General features: G+C 44.6%; 1 protein-coding gene across 6 annotated transcripts; it reads left to right on the forward strand.

Annotated features, from left to right (window-relative positions):
* Positions 1–4,360: 4,360 nt before the first annotated feature.
* RNF20 (ring finger protein 20) lies at positions 4,361–23,327 on the forward strand. 6 transcript variants are annotated; one of them, XM_050328369.1, is made up of 21 exons: positions 4,361–4,426; positions 6,712–6,763; positions 7,245–7,415; positions 7,518–7,685; positions 7,785–7,932; positions 8,100–8,282; positions 9,240–9,358; positions 10,167–10,313; positions 10,504–10,581; positions 10,902–11,021; positions 12,310–12,489; positions 12,661–12,796; positions 13,436–13,557; positions 13,860–14,257; positions 14,833–14,950; positions 16,798–16,947; positions 17,924–18,136; positions 19,941–20,066; positions 21,096–21,236; positions 21,560–21,661; positions 21,837–23,327. In XM_050328369.1, exons 3-21 carry the CDS (start codon positions 7,287–7,289, stop codon positions 22,011–22,013), a joined length of 2,955 nt encoding a protein of 984 aa, XP_050184326.1. In that variant the 5' UTR covers positions 4,361–4,426; positions 6,712–6,763; positions 7,245–7,286; the 3' UTR covers positions 22,014–23,327. The 6 variants fall into 6 exon arrangements, with proteins under 6 accessions (XP_050184326.1, XP_050184325.1, XP_050184327.1 ...); XM_050328368.1 differs by having other exon boundaries at positions 4,410–4,450; XM_050328370.1 differs by lacking the exon at positions 4,361–4,426 and adding an exon at positions 4,483–4,500.
* The last annotated feature ends 1,131 nt before the right edge of the window (positions 23,328–24,458 follow it).

Genomic DNA, 24,458 nt, shown 5'->3' on the forward strand with positions numbered 1-24,458 from the left:
ATGTTCTGGGTGTCAAGAGAGACATCCACTCCCCTACCCTTCCCTCCTGTGTTTTAACTGAGCTGCTTCCAGTACCCCTTTGTGCCTTCAGGCTGTCTGGTTCTTCAGCACTTCTGTTGTGTGTGGTGCAGTAGAACAGCCTTTGGCTTTCTACAGGAGATGGTATATATGACTTACTGAGCTTACTTAAGGTACTGCTTTAACTGTATAGTTAGATCATGAGCAAAGCTTGTATTTGGAAAAAGTATGGGGGTGCCTTCCTTTTGAATTACCAAACAGGAAGGGGCAGTAGGTCAGGTTTGTTTTACAGACTTCATTATTTCCAAAAAATATACCCACTTAGTCATCTTTTCATTCATACCTATATTCTCCATTTAGCTTAGAGCATCAAGTGTTTCTCTACAGGTGGAAGACAACTAGTGAAGGAACATGACAAAAAAAAAAAAAAAGTGAGAATTTCTGTGCAGAATATATAAGCAATTTTAACATTTCTGTCAAAAACATTTCTGGACAGGGGAAAATGTAATTTCTTTTCTGTAACTGGGCAAAATATGATTTGTGTCTCTCTTCCTAGATGTGTATCATAAGCATCCTAGTATGCTACAGTAAGATGAACTGGTAAGCAATAATTAACAAATTTTAATTAAAAAAAAAAAGGAGTGCAATTTCTCTCTACAGTAAAGCAAGAACTCAGTTAAAGTGCATTTGATACAGTTTTATATGTGCTCATTTTCTTTAGTAAGCTTGTCTGTCAAGAAAATGGTAACATCCTGAAATGATATAAACAGCAACTATTGGCTAAATCAAGGATGCTGTAGAGTGACCTGATGTACCCACTGCATGGGGTGGATATAATTAAGTAAAGTACCCTGATGTTATTAAATACAATTCCACTGTTGTCCCTCATGAATATGTACTTAGCGCAGCACCCCCCAGAATTACCTTTCATTCCACAGGTCCTTGGGTCTATTCATCCAGTCTCTTTCCTTCTGTGTGCAACCAGCAATCCCCTTCTCCATCTGCCACTGACAGAATCTGATGCCAACTAGCCACAGCTCTTCTGATGCCACCTTCAGGAGGAGTCTGTGTTCTGGCATTTCCTCGGCAGACTCCAGGTGCATAAACCTTCTGGCAAAAGAGAGGATTTTTCTCTACCCCCAGGGTACAGCCTTCTGCTAGCCATGATCTCTAATGATTCACTAATAGGTCTTAGTGACATCAGCTATCCCACCATCTCCCACATGGCCTTTCCTCTTGGAAGCAGCACAGTTCTACTGGATGAAAGATCACTTCAGGTACCATCCTGGGTGTGCCAAACTTCCAAATTTAATTGCATACCTGCAGGCACATCTGGGTAGTATGTGAACAGTTCACAGCACTGTGTCTCAGCATCCTGCTTTACTGAAGAGGGTGTGTCTCATGCCAGTGTGTTCGGCTTTCATAACAAACTTCAGCATATTCTACTAGTCTTACAGTGTGAGGAAGAGACAGTATTTGAGTTTTGAATGTTCTTTTGATTTGGAACAGAGATTTGGAATAGGTAATGGGTGATGCTTAGCACAACCCTGGTCACAAGGCTGGGCAAGTCGTTTACACAAGAAGAATTAATGTGAGTGTACTTCTGTGGTCACAGCCTAAGAGCACACTAACACTACAACCTCAAAATTGTCTCATTTGTAGGCTGTTCCCTACACAATTTTATTTACTCAGTTCATCTCTCGGTCTTTGGTGTTTTCCTCTGATTATGCTAAAAGCAAGCACACTTTCATTCCAAGAAATACTCTGCTTCTGTCATTTGAATTCATAATTAGCTGTAATTTTGAATGAATGTTTAACTCTCTCTTGTAGCAATTACTAATGAAGGACTCTGGTTGAACCTGCTAGTTTCAGGAAAAAAAGCAACCCTACCTGTCATATTCCCAGGATCCTCCAAGTAATTGCAAATTGCTGCAGTTCCTCTTCACTGACATTAGATTGCTTGGCTCTCCCAGTTTCTCCACAAAAGTGTCTCAAGTATTATTACAAGTATCATTAATCCCTCTCCTTTTCTCCTTAGCTCTCATATTTTGCTTATATTTTTTCCCTCATCTGCTGAGTTTTCTCTGCATAACAATTCACAAGGAAGTGACTGTTAATCTACAAACAGCACTAAGGGAAACAGCATGTTCCTTGTACTGGAGGGGAACAAGGGGCTCAGTCTTGAGTTTGCAGGCTGTGTGGGAAACTACATGGGCACCCTGATGCACAGCCATTTCTTTTTTAGCGCTACAATCCAGCTGCTGCTCAAACTTTCCCTTTTAAGTCCCATTTTAGGGCAGTCTCAAACACTAAGGTACGTGATACGCAGTGTACAGAAGAGCAACTCAAAGATTAGTTTGAATGCTTATCTAAAGCATGGTGGGTGGTTAAGACAGATATGGTACAGAACGAACAAGAGTAAGAGTTGCAGGAAATGGGTTTTCTTTCCTGTGGAGGAAATGCCAAGGTGCACAGAGATAAAAGACACTGGCATGTAATTAAATAAAAGGTTGTGGCCATCCTCGTTTCAGTTACCACTTTGCCTAGAGTACTAAATTTTCATGGGATCCACATCGGAGAGAAAAATACATAGAGGGGAGAAAAAACAAGTATAAAGCAAGGGAATGGAAAGCACAAGAACTGAAGGCTATGCTGACTGCAAGACTTCATTTGGAGTACATTCGATGCAACATAAAAGCTCTTTTTGGTTTCTAACAACTGTGGTGAAGAACTGGCTGAACTGAGAATCTATCACTTACCAACCACTTCTTACTCAGTCAAGGGCTCTCCAGCTGCAAGGAAATGCTGTTGGTGGAAAATGCATTAGCAAAATATTTTGTTGTTTGTTGTGGGTTTTATTTTTTAACTAGAGAAGGTCTGAATTCAATATTTTTGAGAAAGCCCCAAGGTTTAACAGCACCTTTCCACTGCTGTTATGTCAGGGTTTTTTTTATGACACAGTACTGTGTAAATACAGATTTCAACCAAGTTGGTCAACTTTCCTGTCCCAGCTGCTCTCACACTTGCTCACAAAGCTGCAGCAGCTCACTAGCTTGCCAGGCTCTTGCCCCACTTGACAGTTGCAGGAGGGAAAAGATTCACAGGGAATGCTGTATTTTTCCTTCATGAACTCAAATGTTTATTCAACCTGAAGTCTTGTAGTGTAGTATTGTACTGGTCTACGGCTCTTGGGCATGGCAGCCCATTATATCGTGATTTGAAGTAGGGGAACTGTACTTTTATTTTGGCATTCTCCGTGGGGACACCTGCAATGGAGCTGAATGAAAGCAAACCCTGCACTTGCACAAAAAGCTTGCGCTGCTTTGGAGGTACAAACCTACTTTCAATTGATAAATAAATCATCAAATCACAGAATAGTTTGGGTTGCAAGGGACCTTAAAACTTTTTTAGTTCCAAACCCCTGCCACGGACACCTCCCACTAGACCAGGTTGCTCCAAGCCCTGTCCAACCTGGCCTTGGATGCTTCCAGGTAGGGGGCATCCTCAGCTTCTCTGGGCAATGCAAATAAAGCCAGAACCCTGTCAGCCTGGTGCTGTTTGCAGGTGTTTTCCTGTTTTTCTACAAAGATATTCAGAGATGAAGATCCTAAACCTAAACCACCAAAATTTCACTTCACATTATATCCTAGCTCAAGCTTAGCTGGAGCTGAGCCTGTGTAGTGCGTGCATGTTTACGTATTTCACATAGATAGATTTTCATACCTTCACAGAATCATTTAGGTTGGAAAAGATCCCTGAGACTGCACCCAACCTTTGACCCAACACCACGTCAGCAGGACAAGAGATCAAGCCCCGCCTGGCTACACCTTCCTTTCAAGAAGTTTTAAGGGAGTAAGGTCTCCCCTGAGCCTCCTTTTCTCCAGGCTGAGCCCCCGCAGCTCCTTCAGCTGCTCCTCACCAGACCTGTGCTCCAGACCCCTTTCCAGCTCTGTAACCCTTCTCTGGACACGCTCCAGCACCTCAGTGTCTTTCCTGAACTGAGGAGCCCAGAACTAGAGGCAGCACTCGATCTGCGGCCTCGCTGGTGACCGCTGCAGAGAGAAGAATCATTTCCCTAGTTCCGCTGGCCACGGTACTGCTAACAGAACGTTTCGCCAACATTCAGAAATTCAGACAGTACACTTCTAACGCACGCCGCGGAACACAGGGTGCCACAGGGACACACCCACCCCAGGGGCGGGCAGGGGAGGTGACCCCTCACACGGGCGAGGCAGCACCACCCACTCCCGCCATCTTAGGTGCGGGTACGGGCGCCGGCGTCGGGCGCCATGGCAACGGCGGCCATGTCAGGCGAGGGCAAAGCGGCGCCTCCATGACGCGTGAGGGCGAAATGGTGGCCGGAAGGGGCGGCCGTTGGCGGCCATTGCCGGCTGGACGGGCTGAGGAGGTGGTGGCGGCGGTTCCGCGGCGGGTCTGTGGGGCGGGCCGGGATCCGGGCCGGGATCCGAGGAGAGCCGGGAGGTGGCAGTGCGGGGGAAGGAGGCGGTGGCTCGGTGGTGGAGGCTCCACACGCCCGTGGAGGGAGGGACGGGGCTGGGGGCTGTGCGGCTGGCGGGGTGGGAGGCTCCCGGGGGAGCGGCAGTACCGCAGGGGTCCCCATGGGCCGGGGGAGGGCGGCGGAGGTGTGGGAGCTGCTGGGATATGTGGAAACTCGAATCACGGAATTTGTAGGGTTGGAAGGGACCTCTGGAGATCAAACAGTCCAACCCCCCTGCCAAGGCAAGATTACCTGGAGCAGGTGACGCAGGAACACGTCCATGTGGGTTTGGGATGTCTCTAGAGAGGGAGACTCCACGCTCTTCCTGGGCACCCCGTTCCATGCACTGCCACCTTCAGTGGAAAGAAGTTCTTCCTCATGTTGAGTGGAACTTCCTGTGTCTTAGTTTATGGCCATTACTCCTCATCCTGTTGCTAGGCACCACCAAAAAGAGTCTGGCACCGTCCTCTTGGCACCTGCCTTTGAGATATTTATGTGCATTGATGAGATCCCCTCTCATTATTTCCCTCTGTAGACTAAGCAGCCCCAGCTCCCACATCTCTCCTTCAGAACAGGCCGGTGGTAGGGGAGGGGAACACCAGGAGGACAGTCAGTCTGTGATAAATCGGTGTAGTTTGTTTGGGGAAGGAATAATGTGAATAGCTTGTGACAGAGAGAAAAAGTTGAGTTCCTAAAGGACAGAAATTGAAATTTGTGTTAAGGAGCTCTAGATTTGATCTTCCAATGGAGTGGGCTGTTTTTCCCCTTTCTCCTTCCATGCTTAAGATATTCCTACTGTGCTGGACCTGGAGGCCATGGAAAAATCCCTTTTAGGCTTGTGGACAGAACATTGCTTGACTGGAGTTCCTACTGGGGAGTATAAACTCAAATGGCAGCTTTTACATGTGCCCATGTACTTTTGTGATTCTGTGATTCTGTGTCTGTACATCAGGGTTTATATGTATGTGGTAGAGTTTCTGTACTGTAGCAGGAAGAGCTGGTGGTAGCAGAAGTAGTAAAACCTTGAGATTTGGTGTAAAATGGTAGGATGTGAGAAGGGAAAATCTCATTTGAGTTTGAATTTATAGGGCTTGTCATCAGAAATCCTTTTTTTTGAAGTACAGTCTGGGAATCAAAGCTTATTTTGTCAGTTAGTTTGCAGAGCAGAACAGCTCTTCTGTATCAAACAGGAAATAAATGTGACATTTAAAAAAGGGTACATTGCTCGGTAGAGTTCTTTACTTCTTCTGTGTGTGAGCAGCAGAAGGGGTTGTTAAGCATTGGAATGGGCTGGTCAGGGAGGTGGTGAAGTCACCATCCCTGGAGATATTCAAGGAAAGATTGGATGGGACACTTAGTGCCATAGTGTAGCTCTCAGGGTGATGATCAGTCAAAGGTTGGACTTGTTGATCTTGGAGATCCTTTCCAATCTAAAGGATGAAAGAGAGGGTCTGTGGTAATAAAAAATCAGTGGGTTGGGTTGTAGTGTACAGTGTGAGGAAGAGGGGAGAGGGGGAGCTGGAGCTTCGAGGGATGGTGTCAGGAGACAATGGAAGGGATACTTTGTGGACAAAAAACATGAAAAGCAGTGGTCACTGGTGGCTTGCTCTATCCCCAGGGTAGAGCTCTATCCCAGGACTGACAGGTAGTAGATGAGATGTTTTTAGTGACTGCTGTTACCCATCCTCTCCAGTGCCCTCGTAATTCCAGTTAGGATAGGCTGCCCAGAGACATTGCTGAGTTTCTGTACCTGAAGATACTCAGGCTGCCTGGACAAGGCCCTTGGCAAACTACTTTGACTGACCTTGCTTCCTTCAGGAGCACTGGGCAGGTGACCTCCAGACATCCTTCCCAACCTCAGCTGCTCTGGGATTCTCTAACTAGTCCAGTGCTTTTCAGAGCATGTTAATTTAGGGGTAGGTTCTCTTCAAACATGTCTGCGTCTCCAGTAGACAGGAAGGCTCTTGGAATGGGTCTTTACAAGCCTTGACTGGGAGGTTTTTTTCAGTTCCATAGCATTTGTAAGAGCTGTTAAGTTCAGGTCTTATCTCCAAGGTGTTGCTGTCCTGAGCTTTGACTGGCTTTGCATGTAGATACAATAAGAACAGTTTGGTTGATGTGAACTGAACTTGGTGCCACATACACAGTGTCAGCAGTTTGTTGAAATCTAACCCTGATACTTTTTGTTAATACAGAAAAGCAACAACTGAACCTGCATGAAGATTTTTTTCCAAAGTGTGTGATAAGGTACAGTCTTCCATGTAACATTACAGAACAGTGGGTTTTCTCCCTTGAACTTGTTTTTTGTAGTGCAGATCCTAGTGGTGTCTTTCACCATTTAACATTTGGCCAGAATGTGCAAGTCAGCACAGGCAGGCAAAAACTCACAGCTAGAACACAAAGAATAAATTTATTTCCATTACCTTGCTAACCTTGGAATCTCCAAAGCAACACCTGGGTACAGGTACCCTAGCCTGGATGTGCTACTGTTAAACTTGGTCCATGCCAGAGGATCACCACCCTATCAAGGCTTATTCCCAGCTACAGGGTCTCTTGAGTGATCTACAGTCCTCTTCACCTATATTTTCCGAAACCATGAGAGTTACATGATCTGTTCTGTGTTGCGCATCTTGTTACTGTGATGGATTGGTATGTTAAAAATCCCAAATCAAGTTGGTTGGGTTTTTGTGTTTTTGGAATTTGTTCAATAATGTTCTTTTGGGTTCAGGAAGAATTTGGAGAAGGTGGGAACCTGTTTTCTTCAGCCACCATGTCTGGAATTGGCAATAAACGGGCAGCTGCAGAGCCTGGCCCTTCTGCCCCTCCAGAGAAGAAGACAGGGGTTGAGGATTCGGGGACCACAGTGGAGACTATCAAGCTTGGTGGTGTTTCCTCAACAGTACGTCCTCCTTGCACACCCCCATTCAACCTCTTGCACTTTTTCATCTGGAAACAAAAACGTGTCTGTGATATGTCTTGTGTGCCACATTTCCCTGCACAGGAGGAGCTGGACATCCGGACCCTGCAGTCTAAGAACCGGAAGCTCGCAGAGATGCTGGACCAGCGTCAGGCCATTGAGGATGAGCTGCGAGAGCACATCGAGAAGCTGGAGCGCCGGCAGGCCACTGATGATGCCTCTCTGCTGATCATCAACCGATACTGGAACCAGGTTGGTTTGCTGCTTTTTATACATTGTTCTCTTCTGTACCACTGCACTGCTTTTATTCACATCCATTCTCTATCTTGCCTTGCCTGTCCTATCATTCAGTTTGACGAAAATATCCGCATCATCCTTAAACGCTTTGATCTGGACCAAGGTCTTGGAGACCTTTTGTCTGAAAGAAAAGCGCTGGTGGTACCAGAACCTGAACCAGACTCTGACAGTAACCAGGAGCGCAAAGATGAGAGGGATCGAGGTGAGGCACTTTTCCGGGGACAGTGGGAAAGATGGATTTCAGCTGTGGACAATGCTATGTCCCTTTCTAAAGGGTGACAGAGGCTCTCTTTTGTGACTGTGGAGATTATGTGTTATATGTTATTTACTGGATAACATTTACCTTCTGGCACCTCCTTCTGTTCCCAGGGGAAGGACTGGAGCCAGCATTCTCCTTCCTGGCCACTCTGGCCAGCAGCACCAGCGAGGAGATAGAATCCCAGCTGCAGGAGCGTGTAGAGTCTTCTCGCCGTGCTGTTGCCCAGATTGTGACAATGTATGACAAACTGCAGGAGAAAATAGATGTTCTGTCTCACAAGCTAAACAGTGGAGGTATGACCAAGGTGGCAGGTTTTCAAGAACTCTCACCTTAGTTCTGATACTACATTGTGCACATTTGTTTCATTGTGCACATAGTTTGTTTCATGCTCGTTTATTTTCCAAAATAAATTGGCCTGGCATTCTGAACTCATTATACAAAGCTCTAATGAAAGTCTTTATGCCAGAAGTGTATTGTAACTACCTCTAAATTTGAATGTTGAGAGCTCTGCCCAGAGTGTTGGGCTGAAAAAAAAGCTTGTTTCTGCCAGTAATGTGTTCATGCACCTGGGAAATTACAGACTGCAGTTGAACCTTATTGCCCTTCTATCCTTGGCCGTCATGTAAAAGGCTTTATGCCTACAAGGGAAGAAGTGAAATCATCATTACAGACTGGTGTTGGACTCCTTCTCACTGGCAGTTTAGTAAAAGGTATGGGAAACCAGCTGCTCAGTTTTCACTGAGTTTTGAGCAAAATGGTGCCCATCTAATGTCTTGGTGTAGCTGTCAGTTTTAAACACAGAGTTTAAAGCCAAACAGAGTTTAAACACAGAGAAAAGCCAAATGACTAGTCTCTAAAAATCAATGTACCAGATTCACTTTACACTCAGATGGCTGTCTAAAATTCTAATCTTAAGTTAGTGTTTTTTAATCTTTTGACTGAAAACTTGGATGGCGTATGAACTCATCCATGGTTTGTCTTCTGTCCAGACTGTTCTTTGTGCTCTGATCAAGGAGTTCTGACAAGTCTGGCATTGTTGCAGGGAAGTGTTACTGTCTTTAGCTGTAAACTGTCAAAGCTGTCTGATGGAGATCAGGCCCTTGGGAACTCCCTGTGGAAGCAATACAGTAAACACAAATTAAACCCCGAAATTTCCTTTTCTGTTCTCTTCTTTCGCTCTTTGCTGTTTAAGAATTAAAATCAGTTTTCCTTGATTTCCGTTGATTTACTTTTCTTTGTGCGTGTTTCAGATATTTCATTGATGGAAGAAGCAGTACTGGAGCTTAACACCTACCTGTCACATGAAAATGGACGGCTGCAGGAACTGGCTGATGTTCTTCAGGAGAAGCACCGGATCATGTCTCAGGAGGTATGAAGAAGACAAAGAAATCTGCTTTGGGGTCCTACTTATCATAATTTGTGGTTGCTATAGTCTGGAAAACAGATTATTTCCTTGGAGAGGGACAGGAGCAGCACAATTGGAAAGTTACAAAAAGGGTTATTGTAGTGGAGAACTGTATGTAGATTTTCTGTGTAACTCAGATTGATTTGCTTGTAACGTGGCCATAGGGAAGATATAACCAAATCAGTGAGTTGAATGGATTCAATATTAAAAGATAGCAGAGCAGAGTAAATGGAAAGGTGATGCAGAGGGGTTGTGTAAACACCTAAGGCACTTGACGTGACATCCATGTAATTCTAAATTCCTTAGTTCCTCTGCATCATGCATGAAAGTGTAATGACATCAATTACAAGATGATCCCAGTCACTAAGGGATTCACGTTGCTGGCAGTATTTGTTTTGGAGGCTTCAGTTTCTTTAAAAATTGTGTTACTGCTGATCTTGGTCATGTTAGACCTCTGAGCACTTACACGGTCTGTAGAGTAAATGAATGGATTGAAAAGTAAATACGGATTGAAAAGATTGAAAATAAAGCCTTTGAATACGCTGAGATGGCTACCTGTGTATTTTGCCAGCTATTACCATTTTCAGTTTTGTCTTGTTTTTGTCACTGTCTTGTGATTCAGGCAGAGTAAAATTCAGGACCGTTCATGCAGTCTGTCACCACAGCAAAAAATGGAAAGGACATGATGAATTAGAGAAAAATTATTATTGAGCCGTCTCAGAAAAAGCTGATTCTATTCAGTGTGCTGGCTGAAACACTCTTCTGATTGCAGTTCTCCAAGCTGCAAGAGAGAGTGGAGACAGCAGAATCCCGTGTGTCTGTTCTGGAGACGATGATTGATGACCTTCAGTGGGACATCGACAAGATACGCAAGAGGGAGCAGAGACTCAACCGCCACTTAGCGGATGTTCTGGAACGAGTAAGCACTGCCCTCTTTCGCAGGACACCAGAGAAATAGGTGCAGTTTTGGGATATGTGACATCATCTCATGGTACTTCACTGTGAGAACTGAGAATCTGCAGTATACCGTCTTTGGTCTTGGATTTGCTGTATTGGTAGTCTTGCTAGTATTTAATTGGGTCTTGATGAAATCTATTGTTCTTTTGCAGGTCAATTCCAAAGGCTACAAGGTGTATGGAGCTGGGAGCAGCCTCTATGGGGGCACAATCACCATTAATGCCCGCAAGGTAATGACAGGGGCTTGGTTGCGGGCAAGAGGAAGAAGAAAGGAGAGCTTGTGCATGGGGTCATAGATTGGAACAGAATTTAGACACTTATTTTAGATAATGTTAGATCCTTTGCCACATATATGGCTACTCTGGGCAAGCCGTTTTGTCTGTATACAAGTTTCCTGCTTAAGAAACAGACCTGATGGAAGCAGACTTTGTCTGACTTGGTAATGTTACCTGACTGTTTAGTCTGTAATTTCTGTTACTGCTTGAACAGTTACTTCATTAGTACCTTCAGGAGAGACATTTAGGATTTACAAGCAGTTTATCCCCAACAGTTTGAGGAGATGAATGCAGAGCTGGAAGAGAATAAAGAGCTTGCTGGGAATCGTCTCAATGAATTGGAGGAACTACGCCAGGATCTTGAGGAAGTAACAACACAGAATGAAAAACTCAAGGTGAGACATCTGCACCTGTTTGAGGATGAATGTGTTTTGTGTAATGGGCTGCCATTTGCTTTGCTTTGCTGTGTCCAGAAAACCTCACTAGCTCTATTCTATTCTGTGCTTCCTCTCTCAGCAATGTTACACTTAGTACAAGGTACAATGTAGCAAGTTTGGGACTTACCCTTGCAGTTCATTGTGTTGGTGACACCATGTGGTCATTGTTGGAAATTGGAATGTTTTCCTTCTTGTGTTCCATTCTGATCTTTTCTGGACATGATGTCTGCTTGAAACTGCTTTCACCTCATTACAAGTATAGTCTTCTTCCACCTTCCCCACACCCTGTGCAAGAGGAGTCACAGAAGTGAAAAAATTGGGAAACCTGTGTAGAGAGAGGGGCTCTTGAGAGAGTCAATGAATTTTTGTCTTTCAGAGTGTGGGAGAATGGATAGATAGAAAACAGCATATGAGTTTCTGATATTTTAAAGGTGGTAACACAAAAAGCTGTGACTGTAGTACATAAGTATACGATGGAGGGAATAATCCAAATGTCATCTTAGTGGTCAGATCTGTTAGCCTGTTACAAGAAATGTCTGACTATATAACCTAAGTTCAAGACATCTGGTTCCGGGAACTTTCTTGAGGCACCTCTGAACACTGTTTATCCACATGAGTTTGTTTTGAGAGAACCACTCCTCAGCTTACAACTTCTTTTTTCTCTTCAATGGTGTTAGGGTGTATGTGTCTATATATATATATATGTGTCTTTTTCATGGCTGGTAGTCACAATCATTCACTAACTTTTTTTTGTAAGGAAAACTCAGATTCTATACCTGTTTTTTTTTTCTCATTTCTCTTCCTTTTAATCACTGTGTCTTACTGGTAACAGGCTAACATAATGCCTTCTATCACATGCATTTTCTCTAGTCTGTCATACTTTTCTGTGTGTCCATCCTTATTGATTTAGGTGATTACAGTTTACAGTGAATCACTTGAAAATGTGTATTATGTTTTCCAAGTTCGTATCTTTGAAAGCAACTATTTCAGAATCCAAGGGTGAAAAATTTTGTCATATGACTCTGCAAGACAAGCAGCCTGGTGCACTCAGAGAAAGCATAGACCTTTTAAATTGATATTGAAGCATATTACTTGCACCTACTCCACAGCAATGTTATTGAAGTTCTGCTTTTGTCTTTTCTTGTGGCAGCTTGATTCACTGTTCTCCTACCTTGTGAAATAAAAACCAAAGGCAAGGGGATAATTTTTGTGGCATTTTCTTGTGTCCCTGCTGTGAACCTGCTAGGTTGAGCTGCGACGCGCAGTAGAAGAGGCTGTGAAGGAGACCCCGGAGTACCGCTGCATGCAGTCCCAGTTCTCTGTTCTGTATAACGAGAGTCTGCAGCTGAAGGCACATTTGGATGAGGCCCGCACGCTGCTCCATGGCACCCGCGCCACACACCAGCGCCAGGTGGAGCTCATTGAGGTAACACGTCTGCTCCACCAGACCAGGGAGCACTGCTGGCTCTGAGTAGGTCTGGGAAAGCTCAGGAGATTTACATTTCTGGCAATAATTCAGTCTTTTCTGGTACTTCATGTTGATGGGGTGAGAGAGCAGGTTCAAAGCATTAGTCTCTGTTCCCTTTTCACTCCTCAGAGGGATGAGGTCAGCCTGCACAAGAAGCTGCGCACGGAGGTGATTCAGCTGGAGGACACCCTGGCACAAGTCCGCAAAGAATACGAGATGTTGAGGATAGAATTTGAACAGACTCTTGCTGCCAATGAGCAAGCAGGTATGGTGGTGTTCTGCTGTGCCTAAAAACAAATACCACCTGCCCCCCAGTGCTGTTAGAGGCTACACTGCAGGAAAACACCCGGGTTGATTCTTTGTTATTGTCAAATACTTGTTCTGGCAGGTCACTGTATCTCTAAAAACAAAGCTCTTCCTGTGTTTGTTTGGGAGGCCAGTTCCATGTTATCTGACTTCCATTTACATGCTGCATGATACATATATTTTGCTAATAATTTGGTTTATGACAGGGTATTTTTTAAAATTAAAAATTACTTGGAAGGGGGAGGATTAATTTACAAGTGTGGAATGACAACCTGAATAGGAAAGCAGTAATTTTCTAATATCACCAGAGGAAATAAAGAAGTTATTTCTAAAATAGCATTTAAATCGTAGAGGTTTTTCGTAGCATGACATATTTCCCTTAGAATCTTGGGGAAAAAAGTAATGGTAATGGGAAATTGGGACTGTACATGACTTTTTTCTGCAAATCTGTTGTGTTGATCTGTTGTGTGGCAGAATGCTAATAGTCTTACTTTGGTTCTTTGTCACTGATACTTAGCTTCTTTTCCATCTCCATGAAAGTCTTTGCAGGGGGTTGACCAAAGTGTGGTTTGTTACGGTTGCGTTTCTGTTTTTATAGGCCCAATTAACCGGGAGATGCGTCATCTCATCAGCAGCCTCCAAAATCACAACCACCAGCTGAAGGGAGAGGTGTTGAGATACAAACGAAAGCTGAGGGAGGCCCAGTCTGATTTGAGCAAGGTATCACAGCAGGGAATGCCAGAAAAGGGGAGGGAGTGTTTAGGAGGAGGGGAAATGCTGTCACCCTTGCCTGCAATATCAACCTTTCTGATCTACCATGCAGGATGCCCTGCACTCTTCTACCTCCTTTTACCAAATGAATGGTATTCCTTTTAGCAGTGTAGTGCTCCATGAAAAGCAGTAGCAGTTACAAAGGGGTCATGGAATCATGGATTGGGGGAGGCAAGGGAAAGGTAGATCCCTGGCTAAGAACTTAATGATTTATGTTCTTCTGTGTTATCTTTCTTGCTGTTCCACAACAGATCCGCTCTCGTAGTGGGAGTACTCTCTTACAGGCCCAGTCCAGCACTGAAGACACAAAAGAGGAACCTCCAGAGATCAAGCAGGAACCTGAGGATCCTTCTGCCCAAGTGTCTGTCCCCAAGGCTGCTGCTGAAGATGTAAATGAAATGAAGGCCAGGCGAGATGAAGAGGAACGAGAGCGAGAGAGACGGGAGAGAGAGAGGGAACGAGAGAAGGAAAAAGAGAAAGAGAGAGAACGAGAAAAAGAGAAAGAAAAGGAAAAGGAACGAGAGCGGGAAAAGCTGAAGCAGAAGGAATCTGAGAAAGAGAGAGAATCCAAAGAGAAGGAGAAGGGGAAGCATGAAGATGGAAGAAAGAAGGAGGCTGAAGTGATCAAGCAGCTGAAGGCTGAGCTCAAGTAAGAAAGAGTTGTTGTCCCTTTCCTGCTTGAGCAGGGGTGTTTGTGTGAGACGTGTTGTAGCTTGCTCTTACAAGATTGGTGTCACTGAAATGAAGGGGAGTTTCCTGGTACCCTCCATACGTGGTTGTGATCTGGTCAATGTAGTAGTGTTCCTATTACAACAGCCTACAGCATGAGTTACCAAAACAGATACTTCATGATATGGATAAAGTAATATTTATTTGTTGCTGTCATAACAGTTGTGTAAAACTTTACAGCAGCAAGTTATTAATGAAAAACACAGCAGTCTTCCCTCTCCTGGATCCTTACCAGAGCAGAGGTGGATAGTTTTGCAGCTTACTATTAGAGTACATGTTTCCACCCCACTTTCCTTGGCTTTTCAGCCCATGTACCTGAACTTGTTTCTTTTTGAGTCTGTACTCCTTGACTGGTTTATGTTACCAGGGTAAGATGAGCCAAAGAGGACTCCATATCCACATGGGAGATGGAGAGAATATTGCTCACTCTCCTGCTGGCTATGTAATAGGGTGGCTTTCCTGCCATGTTCTCACAGTCTGTCTCCCTCTCTCCAGGAAGGTCCAGGAGAGCCAGAAGGAGATGAAGCTGTTGCTCGACATGTACCGCTCTGCCCCCAAAGAGCAGAGAGACAAAGTGCAGCTGATGGCAGCTGAGAAGAAGGCAAAAGCTGAGGTAAGTGTAATTTCTCTTCCCTTTTGTTCTTTAGTGTGTTACTTAAAACATCTTTTCTCTGCACCAGAACTGTGTTACTTCACTCTTCAAAACTGATGACATGTTTTCTCAGCTTTGTCATTTAGAAGAGAATTTGGAGTGGTCTGGATATGAACAGGGAGATTCTGGGATGTTTTTCTCTGGGAAAGGATGATGCCTTTGCCCTGGCTGAAACAAATGGTTCCCACTTTCTCAGTCACAGATACAGGTGGCAGTGGAGATGAGCACACATCCCAGAGATACACAGCCAGTCAGACTGTCACAGACCAGGGGCTTCCTTCAACAGCATGTACATGTAGAACTCATGAAACGAAAGCATAGATGAGTTCCTTCCTATTCAGCTGATACATGCAGAATGTCACTAGTGCGGGCACATGCACACACCCATCTCCAGGTTCACAGGCACACACAAGTACCAAGCACACTCCTCTGTGTGTTTCGTACCTCTGTCGTTCCAGGCCCCTTTTACCTTCACAAACGGTCTCACCTATAGCTAACACTTACTCTGGGCAGCACATACAACATGAGGTAAAGAAGTAGATTACACAGAGATAGTTAAGAAAATATCTAATATAAAGATACAAGAAGATAAGACAGGCTGCAGTGATCATGTGCAGAACTAAGCGAGACAGGTGTGTACTGACTGCCTGCATTTTACATGTGACTGGCTCCTTTTACACACTTCTCTGTCTAATGGCAGTTTGTTCATCCTTGCTCTCCCTTTCCCTGCACATCACTTCTGGGTTTGCACAGCTCTGTCAATTCCCACAGCCCTCACAGTTCAGGATCCACCCCTGGCTTACAGTTTTACCAGTTACAAAGTCTGAGTTGATCTTCCTGGAAGTGCTGCCTATATTTTCTTGGCAGTCACTGTTGTGACTGGGGAGGTTTGCTTCATCTGTTTGTTTTGTCAGGTCTGTGTCTCTACATATATTATTTCTGGTTTCCTCATTCTCCCAAAGTCACATAACCTTGTTGGAATAAACATTCTCCCAAAGTCACATAACCTTGTTGGAATAAACATTCTCACAGTCTCATGTGCTCTCATCACTTTGTGTGACTGTCCAGGTTATCACTGTGTTGCCTTAAAATGGGGAGCAGAAAAAACTCACAAGTATAGATAAGATAGAGAACAGCTCTTTAATGAAGGCCTTTTGGTGCAAGGAGTATGAAAAGACGGGTGCCCGTGTCCAGTGGTTCCACAATTTTATAGTATTATCCATCCACCCTTCAGATCCTCCCCAAATCTGCCCCTTGGCACACCTCTCTGGAATTGAGTCAGGGAGTTCTAAGACCCCTTTCTTCCTAATCTTCTTTACAACACCTGCTGTCTTTGGAGATACTCCAAGGTTCCAGGCTTGAAGTTTGCTTTGACTGTGATAGTATCTTGTTGTTCAGGCCTGGGGTGCAAATGTTTGTAAACAGAATGTGTTTACTATAATTGTGCCTTGAAAAGGAGCCTAAACAAGCCTAAAGAATTTAGAAAACTCAATATGAAATAGGGGAATAGGGTTTGGTGAGTATTAACTACTTTTCTAAGTGTGACAGACTATACAGCTACATTAAAATCTACAAAAAGCTGAAAATCCTAAGGCATCGACTGCCTCCTTTACCATTTGTCTTCCAGATTTGTGTCTCTCTATGTTTTGTTTTACTTCCTTGTTCTTATCTCTTTCTGTATTGAAGCAGGTCCTTGACTGAAGGCAGTTTCTTCAGTGTTTCAGAGAACTGCGGGTAAAACAGACACTTAAAAATGTTCAGGCCACATCCTTGTGTTAAGAGATGTTTGTGGTTTGTCCTTGCTGTAGCTGGAAGAACTAAGGCAGAGGGTGAAAGAATTGGAAGACAAGGAGAAAAAGGAGAGTAAAAAGATGGCTGATGAGGATGCCCTCCGCAAGATCCGAGCAGTGGAGGAACAAATTGAGTATTTACAGAAGAAACTAGCCATGGCTAAGCAGGTGAGAAATTCCTGATGAGTTCTGTCTGGATGGAGCACTTATGAAGGAACTGACTTCAGGTTGCAGCCAGGAAGATTATCTGAGAGATATCTGTATGGGCCGGAGATGTGCGTTTGGTCCTTGTTTATTGAAGGGAAAAAAATGAACACGCAAAAACCCCACCAACAACTGTCAAAACCCCCACAACTGGAGAGTGTCACAAACCTCATGGCATGTGATGGGGAGGAATGTTTAGTAATGATTAAACATGTGGCCTTGGTGAAGACCACATGTTGGTTGGAGGAGAAACCCTGAATCAGCCACTAGGGGAGGAGGTTACAGTTTATTTGTAAAAGTTATTATCTGTACAAGTTCATATAGTGCATATGTTTGCATGGTGCTGGTACATACCCTTTTCTACAAAAAAGGGCTTAATCCAATGACAGAGCAGGACCACCTCAGTAGGAGAGAGGCAAGACAATGACTTGACATGTACTTTTTTACATTTCAGATTCTTTTAGCTATAGAACAGAACTGGTCTGTCTTGTCACTTACTCCTTTAATGTTGAAGAGGTCAAAGTGAGTCTAAGGGGCTTGGCAGTGTGTTAGTTGGATGCTGCCAAGCTGTCCACATGTAGAATCCCTGGCCTAGTGTATCTGACAGCTGTCCAGGTAGCTGCTGGAAGTTGAGAGTTGATTTCTGCCCAGCTCTGGCAATGACTGTGCCACAGCTGATTCGGCCAGCAGACAAGCCACAGTCAGTCTCTGAATGCTTGTACAGCTGGCCATCACTTTTCTACACCTTCAAATTCACAGTATCTCCACTGTGGTGCAGATTTCTAGGGAGCACTTTCCTTTCGTTTTTGGGAAGATACTGTTCTTTGATACGGAGATATCTTCCTTCGTCTGTGCTAGGTTTAGTGTCTGAGTAAAATGTTCAGGGTCACTGCAGAGGGTACAGGAGACAATATTGCGAGAGCCTGTGATTGTTTTGCAGGAGGAAGAGGCCTTGCTGTCTGAAATGGATGTCACAGGCCAAGCCTTTGAAGACATGCAAGAGCAGAACATCCGCCTGATGCAGCAGCTGCGGGAGAAGGATGATGCCAACTTCAAGTTGATGTCAGAACGCATCAAGTCCAACCAAATCCACAAGCTCCTGAAAGAGGAGAAGGAGGAGCTGGCAGACCAAGTTTTGACACTGAAGACACAGGTAACTTGGGAAAAGAGAGGACAACAGGACTGGTGGGAAAAGGTGGAGGTGTTGTGGGTTATCTCTGGTAGGCAGCTCCAAACTGGATCAAGGGAGAGAATCAGAAAGGCAAAAATGAGAAAATGAATGAGTTGAGATAAAGGCAGTCCAACAATTACAGGAAAGATGTGCACACAAGCAAAGCACAAAAAGTGAATTAATTCAGCACTTCCCATGGCAGGCAGGAGTTTAGCCATCTCTGGGAGAGCAAGGCTCCATCATACATAATTGTTACTTAATAAATGCTGCAACTTGGAACACCCTCCCACTCCTTCCTTTCCACCAGCTTTTATTGCTGAGCACAGCATCACATGGTATGGAATACCCCTTGGGTCAGGTGGATCAGCTGTCCTGGCTGTATGGTATCCCAGCTTCTTGTGCACCCTCAGCCTACTTGCTGGTGGGTAGCATGAGACACACAAGGTCTTGATGCTGTGTAAGTACTGCTCAGCAATAGCTGGAAGGGTAGGTATTGACATTGGTTTTCTCCCAAATGCAAAATACAGCAGCATGTGAGCTGCTGTTAAGAGAATTAACTGTATCCCCACCAAAATCAGTATAGGAGGGAATGTTCCCCTATCAGCCTAGCAATGGTGTGTCAGACTTCAAAGATACCTATCTCAGTAAGAAAGTGAGACTGCTGTATGGAGCATGAAATGTCCTAGAGGTTCATTGCTATTGAGAACAGATGGGAGAAGGCAAGTGGGAAGTAATTTTCATGTTGTAATGATACTACCTGTATATTCTACATATATCCATATATGTTGGTAACAAGCAGGAGAAGCTGGAAACTGTGATTCAGGTAGAACTGTCTCAGACCTTAGTACAAGTACAGGCTGGGAAAGAAGTCATTGAGCCCTGTGGAGAAGGAGGTCCTGGTGGATGAAAAGCTGGACATGGGCTGGCAGTGTGTGCTGGCAGCCCAGAAAGCCAAACATGTCCTGGGCTGCATCAAAAGCAGCCCTTGTGAAACCCCACCTGCAGTGCTGCTTCCAGCTCTAGGGTCCTCAGCACAGGAAGGACATGGACCTGTTGGAACAAGTCCAGAGGAGGCCACAAATACGATCAGAGGGAATGAGCACCTCTGCTACGAGGACAGGCTTGGAGAAGGGTCTGAGGAGACCTCATTGCGGCCTTCTTGTATCTGAAGGTGGCTTAGAAAAAAGAGGGAGAGTAACTTTTTGTGTGAGCAGATGGTGACAGGACAAGGGACAATGGTTTTAAACTGAAAGCAGGTTTAGATTGGATATTAGGAAGAATATCTTTACTCAGAGGATGGTGAGGCCCTGGCACGGGTTTCCCAGAAAGGTTGTAGGTGCTCCATCCTTGGAAGTGCTCAAGGCAAGGTTGGACAAGGCTTTGAGCAACCTGGTCTAGTGGAAAGTGTCCCTGCCCATGGCAGGGGTATTGGAACTGGATGATCCTTAAGGTCCCTTCTGATCCAAGCCATTCTATTATTCTGTATTCTGCCATCCTTGGAACTAAAGTGGAAACTATGCACTGCCTTACAGCAATTCCTTAAACCACTGTCCAAAAATTAAGACATCTTTATTGCAAATATTTGCTAAGGTTTAAAGTGCTCACCAGAGAGATCTGGGTACAGCTCTTAGCCTGCTGGGTGACTGTTCAGGGAGAAAAAGGCAAGCTGAAGCTCCTTGGTGCTGGGAAGACAGGGATAGTTTGAACATGCAGCTTTAGTGGCAGCTCTGAAGACCCGCAGAGTGTGTATTTCATTCCTTCTGCACCTTCTCTCCTGCTTTCCAAGGTGGATGCCCAGCTGCAGGTTGTACGTAAGCTGGAGGAGAAGGAACACTTACTGCAGAGCAGTATTGGCACAGGAGAGAAGGAGCTGGGTCTGCGAACACAAGCCCTGGAAATGAACAAACGCAAGGTGAGTGAGTGATTCCCTCTTGGACTGTAAGATGGAGCTGTTGCCTAGCGGGAGGCAGAGCAGGCTCTCAGCTCTCACTGGTGTTACAGAACCTGATATTCCCTGGTTTTGGACAGAAGGCTTAGGAGTCTTGAAGAGAATACTGATTAAAGTACTGTAGACTGATGTTTCCTTTGATAAGGAGGAGCAGGTCATATGTGTTTCTTTGAAAGGCTGATCAGAGAGCTGAAGTAAGGTGTCTTTATAGGAAACCTGTTGTCAAAGAAGAGGTGGCAGACAGATGAAGTTAACTGGGGTCAAAGCTTTTACAGGAAAGATGGGATAAATAAAGGGGGAATGGCTGGGGAATGCTAAGACTTTAAACAGATGTCTAAGATCAATAAAGTAGATCTGTTACCAGTAAAATAAGACTAAGTCATGGTTGATTCTGCCTTTGCTTTTAGAGTTTTAGTAGAAATGCAGGAATGACATTAAAATAGGCAGAAAGGAAGGCAGAAATATAACTGAAGAGGAGCTGGGGGGAATTCAGCACAGTCACTTGTGCGTAATATGACAGTCTGTGGTATTAAGGGAACTTGGTTAGAAGGTTATGGGAGAACTGGTGAAGAGAAAAATGCTTAATAACACTTATCTTGAATTTCCGTCTACTTCACTCATAGAACTGCCTCTAAACAGGAGAGAAAATGTGGAGGCTGGAAGGCTGAAAATACATGAAGAAGAAAATTATGTGGTCATTAGTGCTTTTCTAAGAGACATGCTTTGCACTGTGACAGGGTTTGGCTCTGCTGAAGAGGGATCTTGGAGCTAAATGATTAGAACTTAATAATAAGGTATTTTGCCATTGAAGTGATGCTTAGGGAATAATTCCAGTTATTTCACTTGGAAGTACTAAAAATAGATTGAAAAAACAGAGCTTCATCAGCCTGAGTAGTATTCTGTGAGGAGTCTTGAATTGCCAGGCAGAGGGACTAGAAATCACTAGAGTTGTTTTTCCACATTTGGTACTTCTATACTGGTTTTCTTTTTCAGGCTATGGATGCAGCCCAGCTTGCAGATGATCTGAAAGCCCAGCTAGAGCTGGCTCAGAAGAAGTTACATGACTTCCAGGAGGAGATTGTGGAAAACAGAGTAACTAGAGAGAAAGAGATGTTTAACTTCAAAAGGGCTGAGGTATGTACCCTATGCACAGTCCTATAGTATCTGTCTGCTTTAGCATCCATCTCCTTGGACAGTGAGCTTGGAGTGGGTTTCAACTACACTATTTTGGTGTCCACTTTCACTTTGACTCAGCTTCACCAGGTCTTGGCTCTTTCAGGTTTTGCCCACTGATAACTGACAATACTTGTGGCATCAGATAATGTTGGATTATTGGGGATGAATGTATGGGTTGCACAACATAGCCAGATGCACTGTTGGCATGTTCTCTTTGGTCCCTGAAGAAGCTGTGACAGAGAATATGCTGCTCATTCACTTATTTTCTTGTTTTTACGCAGGAAGACATTTCTAGGTTGCGCAGGAAACTGGAGACCACAAAGAAACCTGACATGGTTCCCAACTGTGATGAGATACTAATGGAAGAAATCAAGGATTACAAGGTGAGTAGTTGTCTTTATTAACTTCCCTCTTCAGTCAAAAAGCTTTGTAGACACGCTTTGAGTATTTTGCATCTCTTATCCGTAATTGGGCATGGAGGGGCCTTCATCTCCAGACACCTTTTAACACCTCTAATCGAACACAGTGGGCCCTCACAGTAACATCTGTGTGTTGCAGGCCCGTCTGACCTGCCCGTGCTGCAACATGCGCAAGAAGGATGCTGTGCTCACCAAGTGCTTCCACGTTTTCTGCTTCGAGTGTGTGAAGACGCGCTATGACACCCGGCAGCGCAAATGCCCCAAGTGCAACGCGGCCTTTGGGGCCAACGACTTCCACAGGATCTACATTGGCTAATCCCAGGAAACTGCTGCTCACGCTGACCACCCAGCCTCCCTTCTCACCTTCTGCGGCTGCCACCCACAGGGCAGTCATGGCTTCTGTCAGCTGATCTGCAGTGTCTTCTGGGAAGTGTGGTTAGGGTATGGAAAGAAACAGATTCCAGATCTTGGTTCTTTTTTTGCCCTCTTTCCTTTTGTTCTTGCTTTTGTTTTTTTTGGATATTTTGTGCCTGAGACGAAATATTCCATTCATCACTATCACACTGCTATGCTGGGAACCTCTGACTGACGTCCTGCCTTGATGCGATGGAAGCTGTCTGTGGTGCAGCAGAGATTAGTGAGACCTATATTATTATGAGGAGTTTACTTTGGATGTTAATTAAATCCCATCAAGGTATGGTAGTGCTTCTGAGAGTGAATAGTTTCCCAGTTAACAGGCCAAATAACTGAATCTTTAGACTTCAGTGGAGTGACTCCTTAGGTATGTATTTTCCTGAGTCAGGGCAAGAACCTCTGAGGGCTGGTGTATTAGTAAACATCCTGCCTAGCCCCAAAAGCACACACATACATCTTAATATCCAGAAGAGGAGAAAGATAAGATGTCAGAGAATCTTAGAAAATAGCATTCCACTGATGAACTCTGGTTGATATGGACACCTTCCCCTAGGCTGAGGCATCACCATCATTGTCCTTATAAAATAAGGATTTTTAGGGGTTCCTTTGTTGCAGCTTTGCCACAAAGATGAATTCTTTATGCACAAAATCTAATTAAAGCTGTTGTGTTTTTTTCTGGTTTTCTTGCCTCTGGTAGTATTTGCCTGGTCTCCTGTTCTTTGTCCACTTATTAGAAACATTTTTCACAAGTTTTAAGCTTCTGAAATAGAGAGACTAACTTCTTCCTTCCTCCACCTTCACATTATGCATGACTGAAACAAGTTTTGTCCTTTTGGATGTTACTCCAGTATCTTATTCTTGACACAAGAGAAGAGCCAAGATGCTGGACTGTTTCTGCAGCCGTTTTGACATTGCTGTTGTGAATTTTGAGAAGGGATGTGGCATGGGTTATAGTCTCTATGCTTCCTCTGGTTGGAGGCTGTATTTTAAGTCTGCTCCTAAAAGCAAAACGTCAAGTAATTTATTTGCAACTTCCTTCACAGGGTGTAGTGTTTCTCCTGTAAACTTCATTTTCTTGGAAGGTGCACCTCTCAAGAGGTTTGTCTCATGTGTGTCTCTTCCCTGAACCATGAAATCTGTGCTACCTTCCTGTGTTCACCATGGGAAATAGTAGAAATAGCAGTAATAGAAATAGTAGTAAAATGAATTAATCACAGACTGTCTTACAGTATGCATTATTATATTTCTGAAAATATTCAGAATATATGAATAAAATCTTGTAAATTATAATGAACCCTGAAAAGAGAAGAAACACGTGGCCCTGCCAAGGTAAAGCTGGGATGCTGAGAGCTTCTGGTATGGTGTAAGTGCTGTTAGAAGAAAGGAAAGTAGAACCCTCTCCTCTTTCACTGCAAATTGCTCCCTGGATTACAGTTTGCGGCATCAAGTCAGGGAAAGAGCCATATGTTAACGCTGGTTGTAGATTGTGAGGTACAAATCCTTGTTCATCAAAATTAGGACCTGGGTCAACAACAAACTGCATCTTCAAACAGCTTTGCTACAACAGCAGGCTTCCCTTTACAGCTTTGAACAACCATCTAACTAAACAGACCTTGAACAAAGCCCGTTGCTCCTCTCCCAGTCACAAAGTTGCATCACCTTTCTACTGAAATCAGCACAGATTTAGGAGGGACGGGGCCTATTTGACCAACCTGATCTCCTTTTATGACCAGATGACCTGCCTGGTGGATGAGGGGAAGGCTGTGGATGTGTCTATCTGGACTTCAGCAAAGCCTTTGACACTGTCTCCCATAATATACTCCTGGAAAAGCTGCAACCCATGGCTTGGACAAGGGCACTCTGTGCTGGGTTAAGAACTGGCTGGAGGGCCAGGCCCAGAGAGTGCTGGTGAATGGGGCTGCATCCAGCTGGCGGCCGGTCACCAGTGGTGTCCCCCAGGGATCAGTGCTGGGCCCAGTCCTGTTTAACATCTTTACTGATGATCTAGATGAGGGGATTGAGTCCATCATCAGCAAACTTGCAGATGACACCAAGGTGGGAGGGAGTGTTGACCTGCTGGAAGGTAGGAGGGCTCTCCAGAGGGACCTGGATAGGCTGGAGGGTTGGGTTGATTCCAACGGGATGAAGTTCAACAAGGCCAAGTGCCGGGTCCTGCACTTTGTCCACAACAACCCCTGCAGCGCTACAGGCTGGGCACAGAGTAGTTGGAGAGCAGCCAGGTGGAAGGGATCTGGGGCTGCTGATTGACAGGAGGCTGAACATGAGCCAGCAGTGTGCCCAGGTGGCCAAGGTGGCCAATGGCATCCTGGCCTGCATCAAGAACTGT

This window comes from Myiozetetes cayanensis, unplaced genomic scaffold (genome assembly GCF_022539395.1).
Source record: "Myiozetetes cayanensis isolate MyiCay16 unplaced genomic scaffold, myiCay2020 scf4, whole genome shotgun sequence".
In the NCBI taxonomy this organism is placed as follows: domain Eukaryota; kingdom Metazoa; phylum Chordata; class Aves; order Passeriformes; family Tyrannidae; genus Myiozetetes; species Myiozetetes cayanensis.